At 38.8% G+C, this 14,959-nt stretch overlaps 1 protein-coding gene and 1 pseudogene across 1 annotated transcript in view; both read right to left on the bottom strand.

Annotated features, from left to right (window-relative positions):
* Positions 1 to 2,176: 2,176 nt before the first annotated feature.
* On the bottom strand, positions 2,177 to 4,638 carry LOC107810687 (TMV resistance protein N-like; annotated as a pseudogene).
* LOC142167945 (TMV resistance protein N-like) overlaps positions 4,477 to 14,959 on the bottom strand; it is a 26,945-nt gene continuing 16,462 nt past the window's right edge. Inside the window, exons 3-5 of the mRNA XM_075228543.1 lie at positions 5,935 to 6,667; positions 5,061 to 5,348; positions 4,477 to 4,606 (exon numbers count right to left, since the gene is read on the bottom strand). Coding sequence (XP_075084644.1) covers positions 4,562 to 4,606; positions 5,061 to 5,348; positions 5,935 to 6,667 — 1,066 coding nt within the window. The 3' untranslated portion in view covers positions 4,477 to 4,561. The remainder of the gene's footprint in view (positions 4,607 to 5,060; positions 5,349 to 5,934; positions 6,668 to 14,959) is intronic.

The following is a 14,959-nucleotide window of genomic DNA, read 5'->3' as shown; positions in this document are numbered from 1 at the left end:
TTTTGATACTATTAACCAAAAAATGGTTCAGTTTTCTTATTGTTAATGTATCTTTTGAGTAAAATCTGTCAACAGTATTACTCAAGCCCAAAAATTTTGTTATAACTAAAGCAGAATAGGACAAGACAAGATGACAATTTAAAGATCCCTTATCGACATGACAAAGAAAGGAGTAGCACATGGTTTTGCCTTCTAAAAGCTATTCTTCATTTAATGGCTTCAAATTATTTAAGTATGAGCTGATATCATACCTAATAGGCCCAATCTGTTGTCAACCAAAGTGAAGAAATGAAGAAACTTTAGTATTATTTTCCATCCTTTCAAACTAGCTTCATCCACAAATTTAAGGCCCCATATCAACATGACCAACATGCATCAGCACATGGCTTTGCCTTTTGTTAGTAACAAAAACTTCAGCTCCAACTAAAGATTAGTCGTCTCCAGTTTCTTGTATAAATAATCCCCCTTTCATGAACCTTTTCATTACCAATTCAGGACAAGCATTAACAATTCAACCCTCAAAAAGTCTCTAAATTTCTTGTTTACTTTCTTGTTTCAATCTTCCCAAAAAACAAAAAACAAAAAAAGACAATGATCAGTGCCAAGAAACTCATCAAAATGGCTAGGAGATGGCAGAAGTTTGCAGCCATGCAGCTTTAAGAGGATTTCATTTCCAAGAAATGGTAGTGATTCAGACAGTTGTAGTACATCTTCATCCTATATAGTTGAAAAGGGTCATTTTGTACTCTATACAATTGATCAAAGGCGATTTCTCATTCCCTTGACATACCTTGAAAATGAGGTCGTTAGGCAACTCTTCAACATGTCTGAAGAGGAGTTTGGGATACCGAGTGGAGGCCCTATTAAATTACCCTGTGATTCAGCGTTCATGGATTACATCATTTCACTAATCAAGAAAGGTGTGGCCGCTGGAGATCTTCACAAAGCATTGCTCCTCTCAATTCCTTCATGTTTCTGTTCAGCTTATTCTTTGCACCAAGAAAGTGAAAATCAGCAGCTTCTTGTTTGTTGAGTCATGGCATAGTGTTTTGTAAATGATAGCTCAAAATAGATTGTAAAGTAGGAAACTAAAAGAATGTGTCACAACAAATGAAATGGAGCTTTCAATTTTCAATTTTGAAACTAAGAAGTTCTTAACATTATCATCATGGAATGACTTTACTATCTTATCCCGGGCGATAACTTGGTTGATCAAAACTTACAAATATATGAATCATTCTGACTAAAAAAGTGGAAGCCATATTACATTAGAGTTTTTGGCGAAGGGGATAGAGGGAATTGATCGTTAATTGGATATATCAGTGGATATTGGAAATCAAATGCATAAAAAATGATAAGTTTAATACCTTTTGCAAATTATTATCTGAGACTAAGGGTGGCAAAATGGTTAAAAGAAAATAATTAACCACTAATATTATCCACTAAAAAATGGGTTGGACAATGAGACATAACTAAATAAACAAGAAGTTACTGATTTCCACTTTCTTTGTGCAAATTAGAAGATGAAGTACAGCAACATGAATGAATCGATAGGAGCATTGCTTTGTGGGCCCTTTTCTCTCAAAACACTCGAAGATCTCCGGCAGCTACGCATTTCTTGATCAGTGAAATGATGTAGTCCATGAAAACCGAATCACAGGGTAATGTAATAGCGCCATTACTTGGTAGCCCGAACTCTTCTTCATACATGTTTAAAAGTTGCCTAATGACATAATTTTAAAGGTAAGTCAAGGAAATCACAAAGCGCCTTTGATCAATTGTGTAGACGATAAAATGGCCTTTTAGGTCGTAAACTTGACGAGTTGACAAATTCCTCTACCTCGCATTCTCTTTCTTTGTTGTGAATTCAAACCACGCAATGATTTTTAGTCTAATTGAGCTACCTTAACCACTTTGAAAAAAGTCTCCTTTCTCTATGTATTTTGGCCGCGACCTGAGTTTTCTTTTACATGTACACATGCTTTTTCAAAAAGCTTTTCATCTGCACTTGTCAGTCAAAACTCGAAGCAGTCTGAGTTTTGTTGCAACTATTATGTGTCAAAGAGTCGCCCTACCGAACCCCACAAAAACTAACTGATGAAATGCAAACACCTGGAACTGTTTTCCCTATGCATATTTAGATAACATTGCAAATGGAAAAATAACTCTTATGTACTTCTTCGATTGAAGTTCCAAATAAAACAGATTTTTCCTTTTCAGGAACATTTAATGAAAAAAGAAAACACAATATTTATGATGCTGTTTTAGTCCCTCTATACTAAACTGAACCTCCACACAAAAGTGTATTGCTAAAGTTAGAGAGTATACAAATGAAAAGGTGAACATCAGTTTCTGATGAAGAGTATACAAGACTAGTTGAGCTCTACATCCCAAAGGAAGAACAGTTCCAAGGCTTCTTTCATCCATCCATTTTGGCACAGCTTTCTTGCTTCGCGAACATTCATCTGCAATTGGTTTTTACCTGTCAGCAAACGCGAAGATGTGATTTCATTTCACAATACTACTATTCTGGTCTAAGAGAGGAGTCACGTCATCTTTACTAATAAGACCAGTATATGGTATAGATATATGTAGATTTAAAAAGAATGGATTATTGCATACCCAAGTAATTTCTCTCGCGAATCTCTTTCTCAGGCCAAGAGTCTACTTGTTCTGCTACAAACCAAGGAAACATATGCTCTTCATAGGCAATGCTACCGGCTTTAGATCAAAGGGCTTCCAAACTTGCAACTTACTTTCATTAGAATGTGACCTTTGTTTCTAATGTTATTACAGTATGCGACAGCAACAACAACTGGATTCATCGGTCACGGAGTCATGGTTGGAATGTTCTGTTGGTTCATCCTCAGCTTCTTCTTTATACAACAAACGAAGTCCGTACTCCTTCATTTCTCCAGAAAAAGATAGCCTAATAATTCCATAGTCATTTGGTGTTTTTCCATTTGCCTTAGATGTATCCCATAAGACAGCAAGAGGTACCAACAAAAAATGAATTGGTGTATCACCTTCTGAATCATCGGATGATTCTGTATCACCTTCTGATAAAGTAAGTTTCTGGGTCATGCACGACATCCTATCATCACATACGGGGATCAATTGAGCTGTGGTGTCAATTAAGCTGCCATTGTAACATACAGCAAATCCCAAGAATTTATCAGGTATATACCAATTTTCAGGTAAATTGACTGATGCACTACTATCCGTTCCCTGATGGTGGAACCAACTTGGGATCTTCTCCCAGTAATGCCAAATGGTAAACACTTTTCGGACAAGAAATCTGAAGCAGAGATGTCATGCCTCAAGGAAGAGATTTTCTGAAACAGGGCATGTGCAAACAAATTATATATAGTATCAACGTGTGCATTATCCTCATCATCCTCATCATCAGGGAATATCACCCTCTGTAGTTTCTTTCTCTTTGTTACTAAATCATTGATAAATTTCAGAGCCATATGACAATCTACATGCAATTCATTTAATTCAGGGGGAAATTCTGGTAGCTGTGTAAGCCTCTCGCAATATGATAAGTCTAAGGATCGAAGAGCAACAAGTTGGGCTATGCTTCGAGGCAAATGCTCAAAATTATTTACACTGAGCTTCAACTTTTTCAAAGATGATAAGGATCCAATATCTTCCGGAAGTCCTCCATCTATTAGATTGCAGTTACTGAGATCCAGATGTTCCAATGACCGTAATCCTTCAGCAACAGGAGGGAATTCAAAGTGCGCTCTATTTTTGAAGCCTCCAAACTTCAAGATTTTAAGTTTGTTCAAGCGTACGATGGAAGACGGAGGCCGTGAAATTAGAGTATTACTGGCATTAAGCTCCTCCAAGTTGTCTAAATCCCCTATCTCTTCTGGCAAGCTTTCCAGTTTTGAGCACTCTGACACATCTAAAACAACCAAACTTTTCAACTTACAGATGCTGCTTGGAAGAGCTACAAGGTCATTTCTACTAAGATCCCACTTTTTCAAAGAGGATAAGGATCCAATATCTTCAGGAAGTTCTCCATCTGTTAAGTTGCAGCGACTGAGATCCAGATGTTCCAATGACCGTAATCCTTCAGCCAGAAGGAACTCAAAGTGCACTCTATTGTATTCGAAGCATCCAGCTAACTTCAAGACTTTAAGTTTGTTCAAGCGTACAATGGTAGACGGAAGTCGTGAAATTAGAGTATCACTGGCATCAAACTCCTCCAAGTTGTCTAAATCCCCTATCTCTTCTGACAAGTTTTCCAGTTTTTGGCAACCCCTCACATTTAGACTAACCAAACTTTTCAACCTACAGATGCTACTTGGAAGAGCAACAAGGGTTTTCATAAAGCTCAAATGTAGGTCGGTAATATGAGTTTGGTACTGAAAATATGAGGATGGTAGTTCCCTTATCCCAGAGCCTTGCATGAGAATCAGTATCTCCGGCTTCATTCTCCCGTGGATTTCTGGAAATTTCTCTAAACTAGAGCAATATATTAAATCCAGACATTTAAGAGATTCCACGTTCACACATGGAAAACTCTTAAGGCTTTTACACCCACTCAAATCTAATTGAATGAGTTTGCTGCAACATCCCAAGGAATGGTGAACCTCTTCAAGATTAAAACAAAAAGACAGATCCAAATGTCATTCAAGAAAATAGTTATACACAATACATTCCTTTTGTTTTACTAATAAGTATTCCTTCCGTCCCACTGTGTACAACCCTAGGATGAGATTCATATGAATCTAATCTTACTATGAGAAATAACTGAATGAGTTAAAATGATGATGTGAAGGCTTGGGAAAAAAAAAGACACTAATACTTGGAACAACCCCAAATAATATAAATTACAATAATTTTTTGAGATGGAAATACATTAACTTGAGCTTATGGAATTAATAACTTTTGTTCATTTAAAGACATGCATTGTAATTCTAGCAAAAATAAAAAGTACCTCAAATAATACGTGACAATATCAATAATATTTGTTCCTTATCATTAAATTAAAGGACAAAGATAATTAGAGAGAAAAATAAAAGAAAAATAGAACTCAACTATTGTACCTTTGTTTCCATCCATAAATAATGCATCGAACTACGCTTGAGATCAAGGTGAACAAGCATTTTGGGATCAAATGTAGATGGTAATGACTCACAAGGATAGTCATCCAAGGCAAACCAACGCAAGTTGTTGGGTAGATACTCAATGGAGCCATGATAGCTAAAATTGGAACCATCATCCCAACTCTTTATGCATAATATCCTAAGCCTTTTCATATTTTTCATGGTCTCATTGCTAAAGTGTAGGCTAGAATTACTATAAACCCAAATTGCTTCCACTGCCATGGTCCCCTGGTAAGAAGATCATTAGGAAATACTAATGTTACTTCAGAGAAATACTTTTTGCAATTAATTCTATAGTTCAATTTTCTAATATTACATTTTTCTTAGAAGTTCATTAGAGTCAAGTTTATAAGCTTTTCATGTTGCGATAGAACGAAATTGCAATTGAAACAATACCAATAAATTGTAGTGACTTTTTAAAATAATAAAATAAATAATGGTAAAGAGAATCTCTGATTGAGTTATTATGTAATAAAATATCATAAAATTTTCAACTTAGTCCAAAAATGAAATTGGATCAAACATATTAAGTGGCTACTAGCTAGACTAATCAATTTAAAAAAATATAAGAAAAACGAATTAGGCAACGTAAATTAAAGAAGCTACTTAACAAATTAGGTAATTAATGTTTTTTTTTACTAATTAGGCAATTAATATTACTTTTGCTTTTCCTACTAATTAAAGTAAACAACTAAAAAGACGTACCTGCAAGAGTAAAAAGCAAGATGAACAAATAATTGGAATTGTTGTCCTATGTGTCTTTGGAATATAAACATTAGAAATTAAATATTATTGCATTGCTTAGGCTACTTACTGCATTGTTGCTCATCACTTCTTCGACTTCCTCGGCGAGCCATAGCCTGCTACGATCTCCAGGATCTTTTTTAAAATTCACTATATATTTACCCATATCCTGTATAAAGTCATGCATTTGAATCTCATTTTCAAAGATAGACACAAGAGATTTGTTAATTAAGACACGCAATCCATATTCAACTCCAGAATGACAACTCTCAAGAACATACATGAAGTAATTTTTTTCTTCCCCTCGCAAGAAGCATGCTATATCTAGAAACATCTCTTGTTGGATGGGCTCCAATCCATCATAACTGACTTTGAGCTTTTCAACAATTTCCGAATTAGAATTAATTTTCATGTGCTCTATAGCACTTTTCCATTCAGTTAAGCCTAAGTTATGCAGTAAAGAACCCCACACTTTGAGGGCTAAAGGAAGGCCTTTTGCATAATTTACTACCTCCAATGAGAGCTCCTTAAAACACTCATCTGGATCTTCTTTTCTGAAAGCATGTTGACTGAACAACTGCATAGCTTCACGGTCAGCTAGTCCAGTCACTGTATAAATGACATCATTCTTCCCTATCAAATAATTGTCTCTAGTTGTTACAATAACCCTACTTCCATTACCAAACCAACCAATATCACCTGCTAAATACTCTAAATGATCTTTATGATCTATATCATCAAGCACAATTAGCACTTTCTTAGAGCAAAGTCTATCCAGAATCATCCGCTTCCCATTGTCACACCTCCTTTTTCCGCACCCGCGAGGGTGCAAGGGAGTTTTTTTCAATTAAAGGACAATCAAAACGGGATTGGTTTATTTATTTCAGAGTCGCCACTTGGGAGATTTAGGGTGTCCCAAGTCACCAATTTTAATCCCGAATCGAGGAAAAGAATGACTTCATATTACAGTCTGCGTACCAGAAATCCGGATAAGGAATTCTGTTAACCCGGGAGAAGGTGTTACGCATTCCCGAGTTCCGTGGTTCTAGCACGGTCGCTCAACTGTTATATTTGGCTTGATTATCTGATTTAATACATGTTGAACCTATGTGCAAAATTTAACTTTTAACCGCTTTTGTCATTATTATTATTTTACGAGAATTGCAACGTCGTGAAAACATATCTCGAACCACGTTACATCAATGCACCCGTAGTTATCGATATATCTCGACTCGGTTGAGATTTGGATTTGGGTCACATAAATGTGCACCCGAATTAAGGAAAATAAATTGTTAAAGGCGCGCCTAAAGCAACTAGCGTCTTGTTATTTTGGGGAAGGTCGTAAAGATCCGTTAAACGGCACATCCCGAATTCTAAACACTTTAATATATACATACATTTAGAGGGCCCCGCAGCTTTGTACATTTTTTGTTTGTCGAGGCTCGTCTCATTCTTACTTTTAAAAAGGAACTTGCGATATCATGGACATGCATCTCGAACCATGTCACAATCAATGTACTCGTGATTAGAAACACATCTCGAATCCGTCGAGATTTGGATTTGGGTCACATAAATGCGCACCCGAATTTAAGAAGGTAAAATTATTAAATACGCGCTTAAAGAGGCTATCGCGTTATTATTCCGGGAGGGTCGTGAGATTTGCTAAACGACCCACCTTGGGGACTGAATGCTTCAATATATACATTTAACGAGGGCCCCGCAATTTGTGCATTTTTCTTTATTTTTTTGTCGAGGCTCATCTCGTCCTTATTTTAAAAGGATATCCTATAGCAACTACGTTTCTTATCGCGTTTGTCTCTACTAATAGAAAACAGAAATAGTCCTAGTTAATTACATGCTTGTAGGCTTATTTATAGCAGGATTCAAAATGCTTTTACAGAATAAGTAAACGTCATTACGCACACGGACAGCTGATTGAACATTACGGGCCCAAATCTAGCTCATGCGGGATGGGCCAGACCTGGGCCACTGTTTGTTCGATGCGGGCCTGCTTCGTCTGTTTTGACCTGGGCTCGACCTTCATGAGGTTGAGATTGCAAGCTCTGTGTTCTTTGTCTTAAAACATGGTTTACCAGTTATATGAGGCAAGTTAACAGAAAGGAAAGAACTTAACTAGTAGTGTACGGTTTTCATGCTTGACATACATTACAGAATTATACTACACCATTAAACTAAATCTAAGATACAACCTACTGCATTGGGCATGCTTTTATCTACCAGCCTGCATATACAATTGGATGTCAAATTACCCTACATTTACAGTTGCTATGTGTTAAAGCTAACCCAGTATCCGAACAAAATACAAGCTATCATACATCCCGGATCATTCAGTGTACAGGCTATACATAAACTAAACGATCTTCAACCTTTTTCTTTGTATTCATACTCAACTTCAGATTACATTGACAGTATTAGTTGTGTACCTGGTATAGAAGAACAAAAGAAGAAGGAAAATGATCAGCTGAGTAGTACACAGCAAACACAACAACAGCAGATAATTCAGCCCAACACAGCAACAACCAAACAACCACAAAGATGAAGTTCACACATTGGTCGAGCAACAGACAAATAATCCCAGGAAAGAGTAGTGAACCAACAGAAATAACAAAGTACTCAATGCAGCAACACCAACAGTTCAACAATCACAAGCAGCTCAATCAGGGCAAACAACAGAACTTGATCAAGACAACTTGACCAATGTGAACTCTTCTGTGGTTTTCAGACAGTGTTTGGTTACAATATTCTCAGAATTTATGTTTCTTTCTTTCAGTTTTTTTTTTTAAGAAAAACCTTCTCTTTCAGGCTCCAAAAAAAAAATCCCCTTCCCTAACGGAAGGTCCCCCTTCTTATAGCCTAATCCCAGCACTTTACAGCCTGCTGGACAACTCAAAATTCCCCCTCTGTTGTTTTTCCACTCAGTTATTTTAAATAACAAAACTCCCATGAGATCCCTGACAGCCCCTCTCTATTTTTGTTGTTAAAGTGTCCTAATCTCTTATTTATTTAGCCAAAGTATGGGCAGCAGGAATATAATCTGACAGCACATGCTGTCCAACTATTTTAATTCCTTAAAGCTAACTATACACATGCTGCCCACAGTCTAAGCCAAGAGAACATGCTATCCAATTAAGATCAAAGTCTGAACTGCCATTATAACCTACCCCCTAGATGTTCTTTAATTCAAATTGAACAAAACTAATAGGCAATACAATTCAGTTCCTAATGGGATTCAAATACGATCACAGCAGAAATAAACAACACGAATCAAGTTGTTACCATTAATGACTGAAACTAATTGACGACATACATCGACTCGACTATATTAATCGTAACACATAACAATCAATCGTTCATATAAACAACACGTACAGAGTCCCGAATGACTTCAGACAACTTTATTCAATCACTGGGAACCTATATGAATTAACTTAGTTGACGACTAATCTAATTGACGATCATGTATATCACAGAATACATTCAGAACACACATAGAAAATCAAACGACCAAATAAAAGGTCTTTGACAGAGATGGAAGAAATCCGAATGAAAAATAACAAAAATAACAAACAAACACAACGAAACATGCTGACAACTTAATTAGCAGTTGAATAAAACAAAAAGGAAAAGAAAAACTTACCGAAAATGTCCAAATAAAATTGACCCAAATCTGACTCAACTTTGACCCCTTGAGGCCGAACAAACTTTAATCAGGGTGTTCTCACACGAGAACACCTTGATTAAGGTCTATTAGACCTCAAACCCCGTTAAGACTGGCCGGTTTCCAAGGCTATTCATGTTCTAGGTTTTGGATTCTCAGATTTGAGATTCTAAGAGTTGTGGGTAGATTCGGACCAAACCAAGCCTGGTTTGGTCACGAGGGGGGTGAGGGGAGTGTCTGGTATGAAGATGGTGAGGTTTGGCATAGGTCAGAGTTCGACTCGAATCTTCAAATGAAGATTCGAGACGAAGGAAGGTGATTCGAGGCTAGGGGGTAACAGATCCATGTTCAGGAGAGTGAGGTGGTCCTAGGGTGTTCAGGAGGTGGTCATCGGCGTTCATGCCGCCGGGTTCTGGTGAAAAGGAAACTAGGGCGGCTGCTAGGGTTTCGGGGGTTCAGTGTTTGGTGAAGGAGATGAGTGAAGGGGGGGTTCGGATAGGGGGCGTGGGGTGTGAGGGAAGGTTTATATACGGAGTAGAGGATTGGATCCGGGCTGTTAGATCAGATGATCTCAACGGCTGGGATCTGATGGTGAGGGGTGAGACGAGGTCGTTTAGCATTAAAACGGGGTCGTTTGGATTTAAGTGAGGGGTTGGGTTGGACCGGCTAAACAGGTCGGGTTACGGGTGCGGATGTGGACCGTTGGATGGGTGTGGTTGAACGGCTCAGATCAGACGCCCTATGCGGCGTCGTTTTGGGTCCGTGCCTGGGCAGCTCATGTTTGGACTGGACTTGTGTCCTGGTTTTGGGCCTGATTCATTTTGGGCCCAAACCACTTCATTACTCTTTTCTTTTTTTTTGTTTTTTAATTTTAAAACAAAAAATGAAATAAATAAAAAAAATGAAATTAAAACAAACAACAATGCAACACAATTATCACACATATATAAAAATATTTAAGTAGGTTAAATCACAACCTAGAATGAACAATGCATATATATATTTTTGAATTTTCTTTCAACGACCGAATTACGGTTTGATTACTATGACAGACATACCTTGTATTTTGACTGATAAGATCAAAAATGCAAAAATGGGACGAACCACAAATGACTAGCAGTACATGTCATGAAAAATTGAAAATTTGTACGGCGAGGTCACTGGTCACTATTTTTGTTTTCCTTTTGGAGTGATTGTCCGTGAAGCAAAAATCACGTGCTTACAGCTGCCCCTCTTTGCACGAAGACACGAAGGGTTTTCGCGCAAAGATAAAGCGAGCGATTTTTGCCCGTGCGAATACTCCGTATGAAGCATTTTTTGAAAAAGGTTTGACCGAACCTTTGCTTCAGAGGTTTCCTACATATCCTGGGCTGAACAGGAATCAGATCAATGTAGTTCGGGAAATTTTGGTAGCTGGGACTACCGCGTGACTGTAGTGTTAGCTGCTGCTGTGCGCTGTTGCATGCTGCTGTAGGATGCTACCGCTCACCGTTCTCCTTGTTACATTTTCTGAAAGGAAAAACAAGAAGCTAAGCTAGAGTATGGATCATGAGATCTCATCTATCTTCAACTTGTTCTTGTTGCCTTGCTTTCTTGTCGGCTAATGCTTTCCTCTGATGCCTTCACTTTGTGAGCTTGGGGGATGATACCGGTCCTTCGCCTTTTCTGAATGCCAGTTTTCATCACTTCGCTTGATCTGTTGGGAACATGGCCCTCTTTTTTTAAGCCTTTCAATGGTTTCTTCAGTGGTATGGCTTTCTTCATCAAAACTGTTATGTTGGGCATGCTATAACGTTCCCCAAACTGCTTCCCTCGAGACGCGTTCCTTCTTCCTTTTGAATCGCGCGCTTGCCTTTGCAGCCTTCTGCTTTTTGGTGCTGGGGATTTTATGGTTTCCTACTTGGGGATCTCTGTTGTAACCTTCCGCCTTTAGGTGGGGTTACTGATTCCAAAATCTAGAGCTGAAAAGTATTCCCGCATTTTAATGGTGGGCGACCTAGAACTTAAATGTATTCCCGCATTTTACTGGTGGGCGACCTAGAACTTAACGTATTCCCGCATTTTACTGGTGGGCGACCTAGAACTTAAAAGTATTCCCGCATTTTGCTGGTGGGCGACCTAGAACTTAAATGTATTCCCGCATTTTACTGGTGGGCGACCTAGAACTTAAATGTATTCCCGCATTTTACTGGTGGGCGACCTAGAACTTAAATGTATTCCCGCATTTTACTGGTGGGCGACCTAGAACTTAAAAGTATTCCCGCATTTTACTGGTGGGCGACCTAGAACTTAAATGTATTCCCGCATTTTACTGGTGGGCGACCTAGAACTTAAATGTATTCCCGCATTTTACTGTTGGGCGACCTAGAACTTAAAAGTATTCCCGCATTTTACTGGTGGGCGACCTAGAACTTAAAAGTATTCCCGCATTTTACTGGTGGGCGACCTAGAACATAAATGTATTCCCGCATTTTACTGGTGGGCGACCTAGAACTTAAATGTATTCCCGCATTTTACTAGTGGGCGACCTAGAACTTAAAAGTATTCCCGCATTTTACTGGTGGGCGACCTAGAACTTAAAAGTATTCCCGCATTTTACTGGTGGGCGACCTAGAACTTAAAAGTATTCCCGTATTTTACTGGTGGGCGACCTAGAACTTAAATGTATTCCCGCATTTTACTGGTGGGCGACCTAGAACTTAAATGTATTCCCGCATTTTACTGGTGGGCGACCTAGAACTTAAATGTATTCCCGCATTTTACTGGTGGGCGACCTAGAACTTAAATGTATTCCCGCATTTTACTGGTGGGCGACCTAGAACTTAAAAGTATTCCCGCATTTTACTGTTGGGCGACCTAGAACTTAAAAGTATTCCCGCATTTTACTGGTGGGCGACCTAGAACTTAAATGTATTCCCGCATTTTACTGGTGGGCGACCTAGAACTTAAAAGTATTCCCGCATTTTACTGGTGGGCGACCTAGAACTTAAAAGTATTCCCGCATTTTACTGGTGGGCGACCTAGAACTTAAATGTATTCCCGCATTTTACTGGTGGGCGACCTAGAACTTAAATGTATTCCCGCATTTTACTGGTGGGCGACCTAGAACTTAAATGTATTCCCGCATTTTACTGGTGGGCGACCTAGAACTTAAATGTATTCCCGCATTTTACTGGTGGGCGACCTAGAACTTAAAAGTATTCCCGCATTTTACTGGTGGGCGACCTAGAACTTAAAAGTATTCCCGCATTTTACTGGTGGGCGACCTAGAACTTAAATGTATTCCCGCATTTTACTGGTGGGCGACCTAGAACTTAAAAGTATTCCCGCATTTTACTGGTGGGCGACCTAGAACTTAAAAGTATTCCCGCATTTTACTGGTGGGCGACCTAGAACTTAAATGTATTCCCGCATTTTACTGGTGGGCGACCTAGAACTTAAAAGTATTCCCGCATTTTACTGGTGGGCGACCTAGAACTTAAAAGTATTCCCGCATTTTATTGGTGGGCGACCTAGAACTTAAATGTATTCCCGCATTTTACTGGTGGGCGACCTAGAACTTAAATGTATTCCCGCATTTTACTGGTGGGCGACCTAGAACTTAAATGTATTCTCGCATTTTACTGGTGGGCGACCTAGAACTTAAAAGTATTCCCGCATTTTACTGGTGGGCGACCTAGAACTTAAATGTATTGAAATTGTTTCCTCGTTCTTCCGAGAAAATTTTGACAATTGGCAGAAAAATTTCTGCCCCGGTTTTTGGTGATTTCCCTGGCGTTGCGTCTTGCTGCCATTATCAATCATTTGTTTTCCTGCAGCAGACAAAAGGATTTAGTTAATTTAATCGTGGTGGGAGGAGGTGCCTTTCTGGCGGATGATTTTTCTCTCTTCCCCTTTTCTTGCTCTATGCCTCCATAATTGGTTGGTGGACAAAATTGCTTGTTGGGGGTATCCGGCCTGCTGGGGATTGGTTTTCAATTTATCCCCTTCTTTTTTTTTTGCTTTCTCTTTACAGTACATGCTGTGGGAGTCTGCTTTTACTCCCGAAACCACTCCCTTTAGGAGTTTTACTTCTTCCAAAACCGCAGGGCACAACATTGCATTGCCCGGGGCCAGCCTTTAGGACTGTTGGGGTTATCCTGCATTGGGTGAATCCCCCTTCGGTCTCTGGTAGTAAGCTTTGAAAAATCCTTTTCAAGACAAATTTTTAGGAAGAAAAAATAAAAGATAGAAAAAGGAGAAAATCTTTCTGAACCGATATTTGGTAGGAGAAGAAATTCAGAAGAACTTATCTGGAGGACATGACTGGTCCCCGTGATCATGTCGTGCAACATAGATTCCCGATCCAGTCTATTTGTATTAATCGATTTGCCCGATGGTCTGACTTGCTGGGGATGATAAATGAGTGTCCATTTCGTTGCGAATGTGGTCGCTTTTTGTTGATCTGTCTTGTCGCCTCATAGTTCCCTTCGAGGGGTTTTCACTAATGAGACTCTCTCTTTTCTCTCATCTCCCGGCGCCTTATGGTGCCTGTGAAGGTTTTCACCAATAAGACTCTCTCATTTTATATCCCTCATCTTACGTCGCCTTTCGGTGCCTGTGAAGGTTTTCACCGATAAGACTCTCTCATTTTATTTCTTCATCGAGGAATCGGGGTGTTGTCGATACGACCCTCTCTTCTGGAGATTCCTTTGACCATCAATTCATTCCCAGTCTTATGATCCTCTTCTTTGCTGAGGATCGGCGCATTACTCCTGGCTCTATTTGCCTGACTTGGCATCTCTTGGATATTGATCGGGAGGTCTTTTGGACGTCGATGTTGGTTTTGGTGTGGGGCTAAAGAAAGGCTATCAAAAATGAAATAATTTGATGGGTGATCTGCTACAACTTTTGGAATCAAACCTTTGTTGGAACTTAAAACATAACCTCTGCCCCAGTTTTCTTGCTTGGGGAATTTTATTTTTTTATACTTGTGTTGAGCTACGTGCGTTACGCACACTGTGCCTATTATGCACACTATGACCGAGCCGTGAGGCGCCTACGTATCCTCTTCGAGGAATCAGGTCAAACGTAGTTCCCACGGTTTTGTATTTCTTATGATTTTATCTTCTTTTATTTCTTTTCTTTCTCCTTCTTTTCATTTTCCTTTAAAGATTTTTTTTCTTTTCTTTTCTTTTTTTTTCTTTTCTTTTTCTTTTTTTTCCTTTTTTTCCATGTCTTTTCCATTAGTGATTCCAAAAGAGGGGTATGAAAGAATAACTTAAGGCTCAAAAGGGGAAGCAAGGGTTAAAAGTGTTTGGATAGAAGAAAGAATTGCCTCCGTCATCTCATTATCCAATAAATGCCAAATACAAACAAACAAACCAATAATTGCCATAATTAAAGAAATTACGCATAATATCTCTTGACTGCATCA

This window comes from Nicotiana tabacum, chromosome 13, assembly GCF_000715075.1.
Source record: "Nicotiana tabacum cultivar K326 chromosome 13, ASM71507v2, whole genome shotgun sequence".
Taxonomy (NCBI): Eukaryota; Viridiplantae; Streptophyta; class Magnoliopsida; order Solanales; family Solanaceae; genus Nicotiana; species Nicotiana tabacum.
The sequence above is the reverse complement of the archived record's forward strand: the minus strand, read 5'-3'. Positions and strand labels throughout refer to the sequence as shown.